The sequence below is a fragment of the Canis lupus genome, chromosome 18 (genome assembly GCF_048164855.1).
Source record: "Canis lupus baileyi chromosome 18, mCanLup2.hap1, whole genome shotgun sequence".
Lineage (NCBI taxonomy): Eukaryota > Metazoa > Chordata > Mammalia > Carnivora > Canidae > Canis > Canis lupus.
The window spans coordinates 59,165,429-59,184,976 of NC_132855.1; the positions used below are offsets into that span (position 1 = coordinate 59,165,429).

Sequence of the window (19,548 nt, forward strand, 5' to 3'; positions counted from 1 at the left end):
GGCCTATATGATAAATGGTTGATATCAAAAACCTATAAAGAATTTACCAAACTCAACACCAAAAATCCCACAAAAAATATAGTCAATAAATGGGCAAAAGACATGACTAGACATTATTCCCAAAAGGAGATACAGAGTTCCAAAAGACACATGAAAAGATGCACACCATCACTCATCATCATAGAAATACAAATGAAAACTACAATGAATTATCCCCTCACAACTATCAGAAGGACTAAAATTAACAATAGAGGAAACAATAGATTTTGGCGAGCATGGGGATAAAGGGGAACTCTTACACTGTTGGTGGGAATGCAAGCTGATGAAGCCACTAAGGAAAACAGAATAAAGTTTCCTCAGAAAGTTAAAAATACTGCCCTAGAACCCAGCAATAGCACTACTCAGTATTTACCCAATTATACAGAAATACTGATTCAAAGAGATACAAATCAATGTTCATAGCAGTATTATCAGCAACATTCAAATCATGGAATCAGCTCAAATGTCCATCAACTGATGAATTGATAAAAAGAGGTGGAATAATGCTCAGCCATAAAAAGGATGAAATATCAAAATATCGCTATTTAATAACTTGGATGACCTAGAGAGTATTATGCAAAGGAAAATAGGTCAGTCAGAGAAAGACAAATACGATATGATTTCAATCATAAGTGGAATTTAAAACAAAATCAGGGGAAAAAAAGAGCAAAGCCAGGAAACAGACATTTAAGTATATAAAACAACCTGAGGGTAATTGGATGGGAGGTTGTGGGGGGCAAAGTGGGTTAACTAGGTGATGAGGATTGAGGAGTGTGCTTGTAATGAGCATGGAACATTCTATATAAGTTTTGAATCACTGAATACTACACCTGACACTAATATTACATGGCATGTTAACAAACCGGAATTTAAATAAAAGCTTGAAAAAATAAACAATTTTTAAATACAATAAATACACGAAAAATGGTAAATATAGAGTTGTGCTTGCATTTCAAAGCAAAATGTTAACAGTTAACAGACATAATGCATATATAACTATTCTTTCAGAAATCTCACACAGTCAGTATTGTAAGAGCTTGAAATTTAGTGCAAACAAATGTACTCTTACTCATGATTTATGGTAGCACATTGACCCATACACTTTCTCAGGGCTCCTTTGACTTCACTGTTTCTAAGACTGTAGATAATGGGGTTCAGCACTGGGGTGAAGATAGTATAGAAGGCTGACACCACTTTATCGTGGTTAGCTGACCTGTAGGATTTGGGTCTCATGTAAATAAAAATAGCTGCTCCATAAAAGAGTCCCACCACAGTCAGATGTGAGGAGCAGGTGGAGAAAGCCTTCTTGCGGGCTTCTCTAGAACGCATCTGGAGAACCACAGCAAGGATGAGACTATAGGAAATCAGGATGAGAGAAAACGGAACCAGCAGCATTAATACACAGCAGATATACATGACATACTCAAAAACAAACGTGTCAGCACAAGCCAAACGCACCAGAGTGGGGGCCTCACAGAAGAAATGATTGATCTCATGTGCATCACAGAATGGAAAACTCAGGGTGGCAGCAGCCTGCATGAGCCCATCAGCTGCCCCCAAGCACCAGGACCCCACTGTCATTCTCAGGCATAATTGCCAGCTCATGAGAATGGGGTACCTCAGTGGGTGGCAAACAGCCACATAGCGGTCATAGGACATGGCTGCTAAGAGGAAGCACTCGCCCCCTGCCAAAGTAAGGAAGAAAAATATCTGCAACCCGCAGCCAGCAGGGGAGATGGACTTCTTGCCACTCAAGTAGTCAGCTGCCATTTTGGGCACAATGGTGGAGATCAGCATCATGTCCATGAGGGAGAGTTGACTCAGTAGGAAGTACATAGGTGTGTGGAGCCGGACATCCTGGTGAATCAGGAGAATCATGAGGGCATTGCCCACCAGGGAGCTGAAAGCAATTGTCAGAACCATCACAAAGAGAAACAGGTGGGCTTCTGTGTAGTTAAAGAGTCCCAGGAGAATGAAATCTGAGGTGGAGTTCCCAATTTTCATGATTTCATAAAGGAGTACCACTGCAAATGAAGAAATAGTTGACAGAGTTTTCATCATTTTCAATGCTCTATTCAGTTATATTTTTCATGACAAAATTGTGTTGAAATGTTCATACCAGGACACCTGAGTGACTCAGTGGTTGAACATCTGCCTTTGGCCCAGGGAGTTATCTGGATTCCAGAGACTGAATCCTGAATGAGACTTCCTGCAGGGAGCCTGCTTCCTCCTCTACCTATATCTCTGCTTCTCTCTTTCTCTGTCTTTCATGAATAAATAAGTAAAATCTTTTAAAAAAATTGAAACCTATTCCTAATACTTCATCAGAGATCTGCAAGATCTTTTTTACTTGGGCACATAATTAATTCCACTTTAAAAAAAATTTTCACAAGAAACACTTCTCAGATTTTTATTTGCTTAATTGGAACCATGAATAAAGTTTCTTGATAAATTTAATGTAAGTTTTCAGCACATCTTATGCTGCTTGATATCAACATAATGAAATGAAATATTCACTTTGTCATTTTCCTTAGTGTGCTTTTATCATACATAGTCAACATTCTTAGCAGCTGAAATAAATCAATGTGATCAGCATTATAAACGCTAGATGCTTACTAATGAGGGCTATGCATCTAACATATCATAAGTTTTTGAAAACACTAAAATTGGATCATTTTCTTGATATTAAATAATTTGGGAAGGCATTTTACTTTCCAAAAAAGGTAAGTAATATTCTCAGATGCTAGGAATAGATAGAAAAATTACTTAATTTGAAAAATTTAATGTATTTAGTTTGATTTTATCAAATTATGAAAAGAATATAGTAAATTCCTTATTAGGATATGTTCCCCAAAGAAAGACTATGATACTACATGCAATATTTCATTAACTATATAAAAGGGATTTTGTATAATGATTTTGTTTCTCCTGAAAGTCACAGGTACATGATCTTTTCAGGGAAAATTAAAATATAAAATTTATTAGTAACCAATACAGAGATAAATTCATTTTCTTAGGGCTTCCTGGGTGGCTCAGTGGTTTAGCGCCACCTTCAGCCCAGGGTCTGATCCTGGAGACCCGGGATGGAGTCCCACATCGGGCTCCCTGCTTAGAGCCTGCTTCTCCCTCTGCCTGTGTCTCTGCCCCTCTCTCTCTCTGTGTCTCTCATGAATAAATAAATAAAATATTTTTTTTAAAAATTCATTTTCTTATTTCCTAAGACAATCTACATCTCCACAGGTATTTTCATTCCTGATCTGAAAGTCCTGAAATTGTTCTAGAATTATGAATAAATAGGATCATAGTTGAGGAGATGAAGATGTTAATTCAATCTCAGAGGTACATTCCAAATTAATAATGAAAGGGCCTGGAAGGATTCCATCTCTTTTATGGTCAATTAGTTTGTCTGCATTTTCCATATGCCTCCAGTACTAGAATGCCAATCAAGACATAGAAAGTGAAAAAGGCTCACTCAATCCCTAAATCCATTGCTTCAGAATCATTAGTGTTCTGACAGCATTCTACATCAGGGTTGGTTGTTTCAAAGTTAAACATTCTAAATGGAAGCACACTTCCTCCTCACTGCATTTCCCAAACCATTATTATCTGCACATCCTCATATTAGTAACACTTGGACCCTGCAAACCTAGTAACTCTATGGACTCTCTAATTATGGATCTCTTTATTGCTTTCTTGAAAAATTAAAACCCTTCTAGCTCTTTTCTTTGACTCAAAGCTTTCTTATTTCCATTTTCTAAACTTTCTCATTTTTGAAAAATGTTAAAACATAAAACTAGGGTACACCTGGGTGGCTCAGCGGTTGAACATCTGCCTTTGGCTCAGGATATGATCCCTGGGTCTGGGACCCAGTCCACATTGGGCTCCCTGGGAGGAGCCTGCTTCTCCTCTGCCTGTATTTCTCTCTGTCTCTCTCTCTGTCTCTCTGTCTCTCTCTCTCTCTCTCTCTGCATATCTCATGAATAAATAAATAAAATCTTTAAAAAAAACACATAAACCTAGCTTAAAGTCAATCTGTTTTTAATAACTGCAGATTGTTGGGCAAGTTTCTTAATATAACTTTTGCTATAATCTTACCTGTCTTTAAATGTATGTCACTATAGTGTCATTATATATATTTACATTATTCTGCAACCATGACAAATATATAACTCCAGGACTCTATAACAGAAAGTCTAGACCCATTAAGCAATGATTTCCTGTTTCACCATGTCCCTAGGAACTGGCAACCACCATTCTGCTACTCTAGCTCTAAAAATTTGATTACCTAGAGGATCCTGAGATTAGTGGGCTTCCACAGAATTTGTCTTCTTGTGATTGGCTTGTTTGACATCATGTCCTCAAAAGTCTTTCATGTGGTATCATGTGTTATAATTTCCTTCTGTTTTAAGGAGAATAGTATTCCTTTACATGTACATTCAATATTGTCTTTATTAACTCAATCTATCTATGGATATTTGAGCTGCTTCCATTCACTTCAATTCTCTATTTAATGTTAAATTTAATGAAATGGATAAAGAAGATGTGGTTTATGTATACAATGGAATCCTTGGTATTTTTAAAAAAAAATAATATGAACAAATATATCTAATAATAGAGCTATATTTTTTTTTTACTTTTTGACACACGTGCAAGAAAATTTAATTTAGGGAGTGTACTTTTTGTTATTTTTTTGTAGTTTCTAATTTTGTGTTTCTTTTGAATATGGAAATATTAGTGTTTAACTTTTGAATGGAGTTAGGTATGTACCTATGAATTAGCTTAAGTTTTATTATATGTATAAAAAAATCATCATTATATATCTTTTTTCACTTTATTATTTTTTTGTTTATATATTTATTTTTTATTGGTGTACAATTTGCCAACATATAGGATAATATCTAATTGTCTATTCAATATGATATTTGTTTATGATATTTTCTGATACCAGAAATCAACTAAAGGCATCATTTAATTAAAATCAATGTCAGGAAATCATATTTTTTCCAAGAAATAATAATATTAAATTATGTGTTGAATTAGAATTCTTAACTATTATTTCAGTATTATACAATAGACATAATTTTCATAGTTAAAATATTTATAAATCTAATGAAATATGATTCTACAGGATATCTCCTAACTAATTAACTATGTATATATAGTGATTGAAAGTCCAGATGATAAATTAATTTATCCTATAAATAAATATCTAAAATGTCATTAGTTGGAAGAGAGAAAGGTATAAACTGACTTGTGTAGGAATTGCAAAATGTAGTAGTCTGATTTTTTTCCCTCTCTGGTATAAAACAGCTATCATTCCTTGTTTTTTTAGTCCTTTACTACCAATGACAATGAAATTTTGTGTCTTTAATTATAAGATATTTTTTATTCTAATAGAAAAAATATATATACATATTCCTTTGTTTTCTCAGTATAATAACAGTAAAGTTGAGCACACTGATAATATTGCTTCCATATTTTTGTGATCCCCATTGCCCAAACCTAATCTAAAAACTGTAATATTTTCCCCTCAGAATATTGGGATGACAAATCAGTCAATAGGTTCTGTTAATAATGTAGTAACAGCTAAATCATTTACGTGACCAAATTGAAAAGTTACTGTATGGATTTTCATGATGATTGCAGATTGCATCGTCTAGCATACCTTTTAGTTTTTCAAATTGTAAGATAAAACAATAATGTTATTTGTAAAACTACATAGACAAAATCATGTAACTTTGGATTTCTAGAGTTCAAAACTGATAAATTACTAAACATTAGAGATGACTATGACCTACTCACATGGATAAAGATGATGACTTCAACAAGCTGAATCTGTATCCCCTCTGAACAAGGTTATTCTAAAATATGTCTCAGGAGGAGGAAGAATCTTATAGAGTCTGGTAGCATCAAACTTACTCAGACCAGTGTCTACACTTCAGGGGTGTGTCCTATTGACACCTTTTGCTAAAAATGCTACCTTATTAGCATTTTTAGCAGACCTGCATCAATTTGAATCTTTAGATGAAAAAACAAAGTTTAATTTTCAAATATTTAAAGGATTTCCAGATACCTACATCCTTTCAGAAAGCTCTGATTCACTAAAATTAAAATAAGAGAGGGACACTTGGTTGACCTAATCAGTTAAGGCTTGGACTCTCGGTTTTAGATCAGATCATAATCTCAGGACCATGGGATCAAGCCCCACATCTCATTCTCTAATCAATGTGGGGTCTGCTGGAGATTATGTCTCCCTCTTCCTCTGTCCCTCTCTTTGCTTGCTCTTTCTCTTTCCCTCTATCTCTCTCTCAAAAGAATAAAGAAATATTAAATTAAGATACACCCACAAGCAAAAGTAAAATGTAAATAAGTGTCTATGAAAAGTAATGTTTTAAAAAATATTCAAATGAATGAATTAATGTGATACTTGATCTACTTTGAAAACTTTGATGGTGAAGGTTACTGAGTGCATTATTGAGGGATTAACTTTTGTCATTATTTGGTTATAATTAAAATGATGAAGCTCATGGTAAAATAACTATTTTTTCTAGTTAAACTTAATTTGATCATTGTGTTATAAATTTGTTAGCTTGTATATTTACAATTTCATTTTTTATTGTATTTGTAGGTAAGTTGTAAAATCTAGGATCACATCAAGAGAGCAGAATGCATTTATTGCATCAAATCCTTTCCATTTTTTTAACATGGCTAATTTTTAAAGATTTTTATTGTTAGTACTACATATTTTCAGTTTCTAAGAAAACCTTGGTTGTTGGCTACACTTTTACCTCATCATTTGCCTTGGTTGACCTAAGACTACATATAACAATTAGAGATAAGGATTAAGGAGAACATTTTTTTTGTGATGAGCACCCGATGTTGTACAGAAGTGTTGAATCACTGAAACTAATATTATACTGTACATTAATTTACTGGAATTTAAATAAGAATTTTAAGAAATTATATATATATAATATATATATATAATCACTATATATATATAAAACATTCCATAATTGTAAAATTGAAAGAGAATCTCATTATATAGTTTATAGAAAATTCTGCCTAAGTACAAATGTGAGATAATAATAATTGCTTAATTCATGTGAGATGTAAGCTGTCATTTATTTGACTAGGAGGGAAGCACATGGTAAATTTTAGTTAAGTTTCTGCCTCAGATTGGTATCTTAAAAAGTGGCAAATTCTACTCAGGTTTACAATATATGGACCACCTGAGTGAAATCTACAATAAGTCAAGCTTTAATATTTTCTGGACAAATATACAGGCCCCTAGGCAACTCTGAGAAGTAATGATAGACAGGTAGTATAAAGTTATAAGTAACATTTTCACCATGTGTGGGATTATAATTTTCAGTAATGATTCAGTTTTTATTCTGTTTTGGGCTCAGCTGTGCCTCAGGCCAAGGGCCTGTCAAACAACGCTCTAGTAAAACAGGGCTGCCACTGTGTGATAGGGCAAATAGACTGTGTGCTATGTAGATCAAATGCTCTGCAGATTCTCCGTGTACAGGAAAATGAGGAAGAGATAATTTTCAAGACAGAGCAGGAAAGTCACAGACTATTCAGAACTATGTAAGAAAATTAGGTTTAAATTATAAAGAACCTGGGTGCCTAAATTGACATTAATTTAGGACTGATAAATGGGTATTACTGTGGGAACCCATAAATAGGTTGTACCAGACCTCCATATTAGCAACAGGATGTTTTGACACCACAATCCATGAGCTACACTCGATCAGAAGTCACAGTGAAGGGGACTCTTGGATTCAGTCCACAGAAGTTGGCATGCTGTAGCCCAGAGGAGGCTGCGAGGCCCAGGGAGCAAAATTCCAGCAGTGCAGGCCCGGAGCCCAAGGCGCTGGAAAACACAGCCCAAGATCTGGTGCTCCCCACCCGGGACAGGCAGAGGCCGGGAGGACACAGGACAGCAAGGATGGTCCTACCACAGGGAAGCCCCTACCCTGGAGCATCTGGGTCACTGAGGACTGAGGTGGTAGTTACTGCGGGAGCTGACTCCAGGCTGGAGTACTGGCCGCCACCATGTTGTTGTTCCTCCTGGTGTCACCCTGCACCTGGGACTGAGGAGGGGCCTCATAGGATAAATAGCTCTGACTGAGCCCTGAACCTGGAAGGGGGCTGGGCATCTCCCCCAGGTGCACACACCTAAGAATCAGTACAGCAGGCCACTCCCCCAGACGACAAGCTAGAAGGACAGAGGAAAAGCAATTTATTGACCAAGCAGCCCTGGAGGGCCAGGGGAAGTTGAGGGATCTACAGTATATAAAATCAGAGGGTACCACCCCCCTTGTTTTTTGTTTTCTGTTTCTTCCACTACCCTTTTTTTCTTTTTTTCCCCTTTTTTTCCCTCTTTTTCCCTTTTACCAGTACAACATGTTTTTGGCCACTCTATGCTGAGCAAAATGACTAAAAGGAAAAACTCACCACAAAAGAAAGAAACAGAAAGAGTCCTTTCTCCCACAGAGTTACAAAATTTGGATTACAATTCAATGTCAGAAAGACAATTTAGAAGCACAATTATAAATCTACTGGTGGCTCTAGAATAAAGCGTAAAAAATGAAACAGACTTCATGACTGCAGAATTTAAATCTAATCAGGCAGAAATTAAAAATCAATTAAATGAGATGCAATCCAAACTGGAGGTCCTAATGATGAGGGTTAACAAGGTAGAACAATGAGTGGGTGACATAGAAACAAGTTGATGGCAAGGAAGGAAGCTGAGGAAAAAAGATAAAAACAAAGAAAAGATCATGAGGATAGGTTAAGGGAAATAAATGACAGCCTCAGAAGGAAAAATCTACGTTTAATTGAGGTTCCTAAGGATGCCGAGAGGGACAGAGGTCCAGAGACTATATTTGAACAAATCATAGCTGAGAACTTCCCAAACTTGGGAAGGGGAACAGGCATTCAGATCCAGGAGATAGAGAGACCACCCCCCCCAAATAAAAAAAAAAAAAAACCGCTCAACAACTCGACATTTAATAGTGAAGCTTGCAAATTCCAAAGATAAATAGAAGATCCTTAAAGCAGCAAGAGAAAAGGAATCCATAACCTTTATAGGGAGAAGTATGAGAATAACAGCAGACCTCTCCACAGAGACCTGGAGGGCAGAAAGGGCTGGCAAGATATATTCAGGCTACTAAATGAGAAGAACATGCAGCCAAGAATATTTTATCCTGCAAGGCTCTCATTCAGAATAGAAGGAGAGATAAAGAGCTTCCAAGATAGGCGGAAACTGAAAGAATATGTGACCACCAAACTGGCTCTGGAAGAATTATTAAGGGGAACCCTGTAAAAGAAAGTGGAAGTCCAAGGAAACAATCCACAAAAACAGGGACTGATGACACTAAGCTCATATATTTCAATAGTAACTCTGAACATGAATGGGCTTAATGACCCGATCAAAAGGCACAGGGTTTCAGACTGGATAAAAAAGCAAGACCATCTATTTGCTGTTTATAAGAGACTCATTTTGACATAAAGACACCTACAGCCTGAAAATAAAAGGTTGGAGAACCATTTACCATTCAAATGTTCCTCAAAAGAAAGCGGGGGTAGCCATCCTTGTATCAGATAAAGTTTATCACAAAGACTGTAGTAAGACATGAAGAAGGACACCACATCATACTTACATGATCTATCCAAAAAGAGGGTCTAACAAACATCAATATTTATGCCCCAAATGTTAGAGCTGCCAAGTATATCAATCAATTAATAACCAAAGTTAAGACATACTTAGATAATAATACACTTATACTTCGTAACATGAAGCAGTGCTTTCTACAATCAACAGATCTAAGCACAATCACTCCAAAAAAAGAAGAGCTTTATATGATACTCTGGACCAGATGGATTTCACAGAAATTTACAGAACTTTACATCCAAACGCAACTGAATACACATTCTTCTCAAGTGAACATGGAACTTTCTCGAGAATAGACCACATACTGGGTCACAAATCAGATCTTAACTGATACCAAAAGATTGGGATCGTCCTCTGCATATTTACAGACCATAATGCTTTGAAACTAGAGCTAAATCACAAGAAGTTTGGAAGGATTTCAAACACGTGGAGGTTAAGGACCATCCTGCTAAAGATGAAAGGGTCAACTAGGAAATTAAGGAAGTATTAAAAAGATTCATGGAAACTAATGAGAATGAAGATACAACCATTCAAAATCTTTGGGATGCAGCAAAAGCAGTCCTAAGGGGGAAATACATCACAATACAAGCATCCATCCACAAAATGGAAATAACTCAAATACAAAAGCGAACCTTGCACCTAAAGGAGATGGAGAAAAAAAAAGCAAATAGATCCTACATCCAGCAGAAGAAGAGAAGTAATAAAGAATCATGCAGAACTCAATGAAATAGATACAAGAAGAACTGTGGAACTGATTAACAAAACCAGGAGTTGGTTCTTTGAAAGAATTAAAAAGATAGATAAACCATTAGCCAGCCTTATTAAAAAGAAGAGAGAGAAGACTCAAATTAATAAAATCATGAATAAAAAAAGGAGAGATCACCACCAACACCAAGGAAATACAAACAATTTTAAAAACTTATTATGAACAGCTATACGCCAATAAATTAAGCAATCTAGAAGAAATGACATATTTCTGGAACACCAAAAACTACCAAAAGTGGAACAGGAAGAAATAGAAAACCTGAACAGGCTGATAACCAGTAAGGAAGTTGAAGCAGTCACCAAAAACTTCCCAAGACACAAGAGTCCAGGCCCAATGGCTTCCCAGGGAATTCTATCAAACGTTCAAAGAAAAAACAATACCTATTCTACTAAATCTGTTCCGAAAGATAGAAAGGGTTGGAATACTTCCAAACTCATTCTATGAGACCACCATCACCATAATTCCAAAACCAGACCCCACCAAAAAGGAGAATTATAGACGAATATCCCTGATGAACATGGATGCAAAAATTCTCAACAAGATACTAGCCAATAGGATCCAACAGTACATTAAGAAAATTATTCACCATGACCAAGTGGGATTTATCCCCGGGACACAAGGCTGGTTCAAAACTCGTAAAGCAATCAATGTGATTCATCATTTCAGCAAGAGAAAAAACAAGAACCATAGGATCCTCTCAATAGATGCAGAGAAAGCATTTGACAAAATACAGCATCCATTCCTTATCAAACTTCTTGAGAGTGTAAGGATAGAGGAAACATTCCTCAGCATCTTAAAAGCGATCTACGAAAAGCCCACAGCAAATATCATTCTCAATGGGGAAACACTGGGAGCCTTTCCCCTAAGATCAGGAACAGGACAGGGATGTCCACTGTCACCACAGCTATTCAACATAGTACTAGAAGTCCCAGCATCAGCAATCAGGCAACAAAAAGAAATGAACGGCATTCAAATTGGCAAAGAAGAAGTCAAACTCTCCCTCTTCACTGATGACATGATATTCTACATAGAAAACCCAAAAGACTCCACCCCAAGATTGCTAGAACTCATACAGCAATTCGGTAGTGTGGCAGGATACAAAATCAATGCACAGAATCAGTGGCATTTCTATACACTAACAATGAGACCAAAGAAAGAGAAATTAAGTAGTTATTCCCATTTACAATTGCATCCAAAAGCATAAGATACCTAGGAATAAACCTAACCAAAGAAGTAAAGATCTATACCCTAAAAACTACAGAAGACTTTGAAAGAAATTAAGGAAGACACAAAGAGATGGGAAAAAATTCCATGCTCATGGATTGGAAGAATTAATATTGTGAAAATGTCCATGCTACGCAGGGCAATTTACACGTTTAATGCAATCCCTATCAAAATACCATAGACTTTCTTCAGAGAGTTGGAACAAATTATTAAGATTTGTGTGGAATCAGAAAAGACCCCAAATAGCCAGGGGAATATTAAAAAAGAAAATCATAGCTGGGGGCATCACAATGCCAGATTTCAGGTTGTACTACAAAGCTGTGGTCATCAAGACAGTGTGGTACTGGCACAAAAACAGACACATAGATCAATGGAACAGAATAGAGAATCCAGAAGTGGACCCTGAACTTTATGGTCAACTAATATTTGACAAAGCAGGAAAGACCATCCACTGGAAAAAAAAAGACAGTCTCTTCAATAAATGGTGCTGGGAAAATTGGACATCCACATGCAGAAGAATGAAACTAGACCATTCTCTTGCACCAAACATCAACCCAAATTGGTGAAAGATATTAGTGGGAGACAAGATTCCATCAAAATCCTAGAGGAGAACACAAGCAACACCCTTTTAGAACTCGTCCACAGTAACTTCTTGCAAGATCCATCCATGAAGGCAAGAGAAACAAAAGCAAAAATGAACTATTGGGAATTCATCAAGATAAGAAGCTTTTGCACAGCAAAGGATACAGTCAACAAAACTAAAAGACAACCTACAGAATGGGAGAAGGTATTTGCAAATGACGTATCAGATAAAGGGCTAGTTTCCAAGATCTATAAAGAACTTATTAAACTCAATAGCAAAAAAAATCATTCCAATTATGAAATGGGCAAAAGACATGAAGAGAAATATCACAGAGGAAGACATAGACATGGCCAACAAGCACATGAGAAAATGCTCTGCATCACTTGCCATCAGGGAAATACAAATCAAAAGCACAATGAGATACCACCTCACACCTGTGAGAATGGGGAAAATTAACAAGGCAGGAAACCACAAATGTTGGAGAGGATGTGGAGAAAAGGGAACCCTCTTGCACCGTTGGTGGGAATGTGAACTGGTGCAGCCACTCTGGAAAACTGTGTGGAGGTTCCTCAAAGAGTTAAAAATAGACCTTCCCTACGACCCAGCAATTGCACTGTTGCGGATTTACCCCAAAGATACAGATGCAATGAAACGCCGGGACACCTGCACCCCGATGTTTATAACAGCAATGTCCACAGTAGCCAAACTGTGGAAAGAGTCTTGGTGTCCATCGAAATATGAATGGATAAAAAAGATGTGGTTTATGTGTGCAATGGAATATTACTCAGCCATTAGAAACGACAAATACCCACCATTTGCTTTGACGTGGATGGACCTGGAGGGTATTATGCTGAGTGAAAGAAGTCAATAAGTCATATAAGGACAAACATTATATGGTCTCATTCATTTGGGGAATATAAAAAATAGTGAAAGGGAATAAAGGGGAAAGGACAAAAAATGAGTGTAAAATATCAGAAAGGGAGGCAGAACATGAAGACTCCTACCTCTGGGATACGAACTAGGGGTGGTGGAAGGGGTGGTGGGCGGGGGGGGGGTGGTGACTGGGTGACGGGCACTGAGGTGGGCACTTGACGGGATGAGCACTGGGTGTTTTTCTATATGTTGGCAAATTGAACATCAATAAAAATAAATTTATAAAAAAATAATAAATAAATAAATATTTTTCCCTTCCATGCCACAGATGAACTGACCATATAAACACGGGTGTATTTTGAGTCTTTCTATTCTGGTCCATTAATTTTTTTTCTATTTGTGTACTAGTTCAATACTCCTTTTTTATTTTTAAATATTTTATTTATTTATTCATAGAGACACACAGAACGAGGGTGGGGGAGAGAGAGAGAGAGAGAGAGATGTAGAGACATGGGCAGAGGGAGAAGCTAGCTCCCTGCAGGGAGTCCGACGTGGGACTGGATGCCGGGTCTCCAGGATCAGGCCCTGGGCTGCGGGCCGCACTAAACCGCTGCGTCACTGGGGCTGCCCTATACAATACTCTTGATTACACAACTTTGTACTTTATCTTGAAATGTGGGTTTGTTCTTCTTTTCAAGATTGTTTTGGCTATTCAAAGTTTTGTGATTCCAATACAAATTTTCAAATTATGTGTTGTAGTTCTGTGAAAACTGGTCGGTATTACATTAAGTATGAGGATTGTGTTGGATATTTTATAGACATATTAACAATAATGCATAGCAGGCAATATCTTTGCAACGTTTGCAATCATTTGCAAAAACAAATGTTTTTGTCCTCTTAAATTTCTTTCAGCAGTGTTTTATAGTTTTCAGAACATAGAGCTTTCACCAACTTGGTTAATCTTATCCCTAGGTATTCCATTCTTTGTGGACAATTGTAAATACAATTATTTTCTTAATCTCCCTTTCTTTTTTAAAAAATATTTTATTTATTTATTCATAAGAGACACAGAGAGGGAGGCAGAGACATAGGCAGAGGGAGAAGCAGGCTCCATGCCAGGATACCAATGTGGGACTGGGTCCTAGGACTCTGGGATCACCCTCTGAGCCAAAGGCAGACACTCAACCACTGAGCTACTCAGACATCCCTTAATTTCTCTGTCTAATATTTCTTTATTAGTGTGCAGAAACACAACCAATTACTGTATATAAATTTTGTATTCTTAACCTGAATGAATTCATTTGTCACATCTCATGGTACTCTGTTTCAGTTTTTAGTGTTTTCTATATGTAGTATAATGTTCAAAATTGATGGCGGTTTAACTGCTTCCTTATCAGTTTGGATGACTTTTATTTCATTTTCCTGCCTGATTACTGTGGCTAGGACTTCTAGTACTATGTTGGCAAGAAAGTGGCATGGTAGATATCTTTGTCTTGTTCCAGATCTTTGAGAAAAGCTCACTTTTATACAATTGAGTATGATGTTAAATGTTTTGTTGTTGTTGTGATTGTTTGCTTATTTTTCAATATATCCTTTATCATACTGTGCTATGTAGACTGTAACCCCACTTTAGTTTTTATTATGAATCAATATTTTTATTATTAATGAATTTTGACAATGTTTTTGTTGTACCTATTGAGATAATCATAAGATGTTTTTATTTTATTGATGTGATATATTGTGTTGATTGAACTGCAAAAACTGACAAATTCCTCCATCCCTGGCATACATTTCATTTAACTGTGATGAATGAGCACTTCAAGGTATTGTTAAATGTGAATTGCTAATATTTAGTTAAGGAGTTTGCATTTGCATTCATCAGGGATATTCATCTAGAATTTTTCTGTAATAGTTTTCTCTAATCTTAGTATTAGAGTAATTCTGGCTTGTTAGAATGAATTAAGAAGTAACTCTTTTATTTTTTGATATAATTAGAATAGAGTTTCCCTCCTCTCTAAATGTTTGGTAGAATTCACCTATGAAGGCATTTTTACCTGACCATCATTTGTTGGGAGATTGTTGTTTTGTTATGTTTGGTTTTAATTTTTCATTGTTAAATTTTTATTTTTATTTTGAGTATAGTTGGCTTATAGTGTTACATTAGTTTCAAGTGGATGCCATATTTATTTGACAAATTTACAAATTTTATTGTGCTTGTGGAGGCCGAGAAAATTAAGGCCATTACACCTCAAGTTTAGCATTAGCACAAGTATAGCCATCTCAGGCCCCTGTGAATAAGAGCTGAACTTCACAGGAAAAACCCCAGAACACCCTTGACAGAGAGTCCCATAACAGAATAAGAACAGAGTTTAGTGCCCTTGACAGAAAATCCCATATCAGAATGGGAACAGAGCTTAGAACGCCCTTGACAGAGACAGAAAGTCCCATATTGGAATGAAAACAGAGCTTAATAAATTCCTCCACCCCTTCTGAAAATCCCCTAGAAAAGCCCATAAAAACCCAGCTGTAACCCCTCCTCGGGGTCCAAGTTCCTGCTCTGCTGTGTCGGGTATACTTGGACCCAAGCTCGAGCTTGCTAATAAGACCCAGCTGTAACTCACTTCAGGATCCAAGTCCCTGCTCCGCTGTATCAGCTATTTTTGGACCCAAGCTCGAGCTTGTAAATAAACCCTCGTGTGTTTGCATCGGTGTCGACTCCTTGGTGGTTTTCTCAGATTCGCAATCTTGGGCACAACAATGATCACCATGAGTGTAGTTACCATCCGTGTCCATATTTTGCTATGACAGTATCACTAAATATACTCCTCATGTCATATCTTTTATTGCCATAATTAATGCATTCCATAACTGGAACAGCATATCTCCCATTACCCTTCATCCATTTAGCCCAATTCCTTAACCCCAGCCACCTTAAAAAATAGAACTAGTGTATGATACAATAATCCCACTATTGAGTTTATAGCCAAGGAAGAAAATACCAATCCTGTATTTACTGTAGCATTATTAACTGTAATGAAGACATGGAAGCAATCTAAGTATCCATCAATACTTAGAGATAAGTGACATATGGTATGTATATAGACAAAGTCCAGAGTATTTTGTTTCTTTTGGTTATTTTTTAAAAGATTTTATTATTTATTTATTTATTTATTCCTGAGAGAGACAGAGCGAGAGAGGCAAAGACACAGGCAGAGGGAGAAGCAGGCTCCGTGCAGGGAGACCGATGTGGGACTTGATCCCAGGACTCCAGAATCACGCCCTGGCCTGAGCCACCCAGTGATCCCGTGTTTTTGATTATTGATTCAATTTATTTACTTAGTTTTTTTATATTTTATTTTTTAATTTAAATTCAATTAGACAACATATAGTACATAATTGATTTCAGAGGTAGTGTTCAAAAATTATCATTTGAGTGTAATTTAATTATTATATAATTAATCAACTCAAATTTTCTATTTCTGCCTGATTCAGCTTGGAAGATTGTATGTTTTTAGATATTTATATATTTCTTTTAGATTGTCCAATTTGTTTCTATATGTTATTGCCTGGGAGTGTCTTATAACTATTTGTATTTTTGTGGTAGATGATGGTTATTTCCTCTGTTTAGTTTCTGAAGTTATTGATGTCTGTTTTCAATGTTTTTGATGAGTCTGAGTAAAGAATTAACAAATGTATTTATTTTTTCAAAGAACAAAGTTTTGATTTCATTGACCTTTTCCCTCTTTTTTATTAAAAAAACAATTTCATTAACATGCAGAACATTTTCGTTTTCAGAGGCAATATTTAGTTATTCATCAGTTGTACATATTTTATTTAGCATGTCTTTGTCTGGAAATTTTATTTTATTTAGTATGTCTTTGTCTGGAAAACTCTTTATCTGTTTTCCTTCTATTGTGAAGAACAAGCTGGATGAATAAAGGTTTCTTGGATGAATACTTTTCCCATTCAGTACATTGAATATATCTTGCTACTCTCTTCTGGTCTTCGAATTTTCAGTGGACCAACTGCTGCAGACCTCACTTGTCATCCCTAGTAGGTTAAGGCCCCTTTTCCCCTTGCCTCTTTTAGCATTCCTTTAAAAAATTTTTTAACTTGCTTTTGTTGAAGTTCAATTTGCCAACATATAGGATAACACCCAGTGGTCATCCCATCAAGTACCCTCCTCAGTGCCTTTCACCCAATTACCCCCATCCTCCTACTAACCTCCTATTCCACAACCCTTTGTTTAATTCCCAGAGTTAGGAGTCTCTCATGGTTTCGCTCCCTAATTTTGCCACTCAATTCTCCTCTTTTCCCTTATAATCCCTTTCACTATTTCTTATATTCCCCATATGAGTGAAACCATATGATGATTGTCCCTCTCCAATTGAATTACTTCACTCAGCATAATATCCCCCAGTTCCATCCATGTCAAAGCAAATGGTGGGTATTTGTCACATCTTCTTCATCCATTCATCTGTCGAAGGACATCAGGGCTCCTTCCACGGTTTGGCTATTGTGGACATTGCTGCTATGAACATTTGGGTGTAGGTGTCCCGGCATTTCACTGCATCCTTATCTTTGGGGTAAATACCCAGTACTGCAATTGCTGGGTCATATGGGAGCTCTATTTTTAACTTTTTGAGGAACCTCCACATTGTTTTCCAGAGTGGCTGCACCAGTTTGCATTCCTACCAACAAGAATGTTCCCATTTTTCCACATCCTCTCCAACATTTGTTTTCTATCTTGCTAATTTTTGCCATTCTCACTGGTGTGAGGTAGTATCTCATTGTGGTCTTGATTTGTATTTCCCTGATGTGGAGCATTTTCTCATGTGCTTGTTGGCCATGTGTATGTCTTCTTTGGTGAAATTTCTGTTAATGTCTTCTGCCCATCTCATGATTGGATTTTTTTTTTTGTTTCTTGAGTGTTAAGTTTAATAAGTTCTTTATGGATTGTGGATACTAGCCCTTTATACTATAAGTGTCCCTTTAGCCCCAAATGTCTTCTACTGGGACTTAATCAGGATAGAAAGCTTTACAGCAAAAGAAACAGTCAACAAAACTAAAAGACAATGTACAGAATGGGAGAAGATATTTGCGAATGACATATCAGATAAAGGGCTACTATGCAAGATCTATAAAGAACTTACTAAATTCATCATTCCTTCTTGGTCTATATATTTTGTGAATTTGGTGATGATATGTCTTGGTGTGGGCTAGATTTTGTTTATTTGATGGAAATTCTATGCACTTCAGGAATTTTGATGTCTGTTTCTTTCCCCAGAACAAGGAAGTTTTCAGCTATAATTTGCTCAGATCAGCTTTCAACCTCAGTTTTCTCTCTTCTCTTTATGGGCCTCCTATGTTATTATACCTGAAGAATTCATGCAGTTCCCTAAATCTATTTTTGTAATCTAATAATTTTTATTCCCTCTTTTCCACTTCATTATTTTCCATCATTTTATCTTCTATATTGCTGTTTCATTCATCTACTTGATGAATAATAATTGTTATTGCAATCAGTTGGTTTTGCATATCAGTTATAGGTTTTTTTTTTTGTCTGACCAGTTTTTAGTTCTTTTATCTGTGTAGTAAGGAATCTCTGGGGTCTACTATGTTTTTCATAAGTCCTTATAGTAATCTTAGGTTGTTGGCTTAAATTCTGATTCAGGCATGTACTTATATCTGTTTGGATGAAACCCCTGGATGTGACCTTTTCCTATATTTCTTTTTGGGTGAAATCCCCAATCTTGTCATTTTGTCTAGATCGCTGTGTGTGTCTGTGTGTGTGTGAAAAAGAAAGAGAGAGAGAGGAAATGGAAAAAATCGCTCATCTTCAGAAACTACAGAGAATTCTAAACATGATGAAACCAAATAGTTCCACACCTAACACCAACAATTAAAATGTCAGAAGTCAAAGATAAAGACAGAATTTTAAAAGCATAAAGAGAAAAAAAAACTAAAAATAAAAGCATCAAGAGAAATGTAAAATGTTACATAAAGGAAAAACTCCATATGGCTATCACATCATTTTTCAACAGAAACTTGCAAGCCAGAAGAAAGTGGAATGATATAATCAAACAGAGGAAGGGAAGAGAACTAAAACCAAATAAAAACCTAGACCCAAGTATATTCTACCAAACAAGGACATCATTTAGAATTTAAAGAGAAATAATTTCTGAAATCAATGTTAAGGGACTTCAGTATCACAAAACTGACCTTATAAAAATGGTAAAGGAAATTTTTGAGGTGGACAAGAAAAAGCCATATTTAGAAGAAAATAATGATTTTTTAATTAATTTAAAAATAACAGACAAAGACATGCTAAATAAAATAAAATTTCTGACCATTAAATCAGTCACATTAGAAATATTGAAG

The 19,548-nt window shown here is 36.2% G+C and overlaps 1 protein-coding gene across 1 annotated transcript; it reads right to left on the bottom strand.

The window, feature by feature from the left end:
* Positions 1-1,104: 1,104 nt before the first annotated feature.
* LOC140609588 (olfactory receptor 2T8-like) lies at positions 1,105-2,100 on the bottom strand. The gene has a single exon (XM_072784790.1). The coding sequence runs from the start codon at positions 2,098-2,100 to the stop codon at positions 1,105-1,107; it is 996 nt and encodes a 331-aa protein (XP_072640891.1).
* Between the last annotated feature and the right edge of the window lie 17,448 nt (positions 2,101-19,548).

Excerpts from the sequence above, each read along its gene's own strand:
- LOC140609588 (XM_072784790.1), bottom strand. The coding sequence starts at position 2,100 with ATGATGAAAACTCTGTCAACTATTTCTTCATTTGCAGTGGTACTCCTT.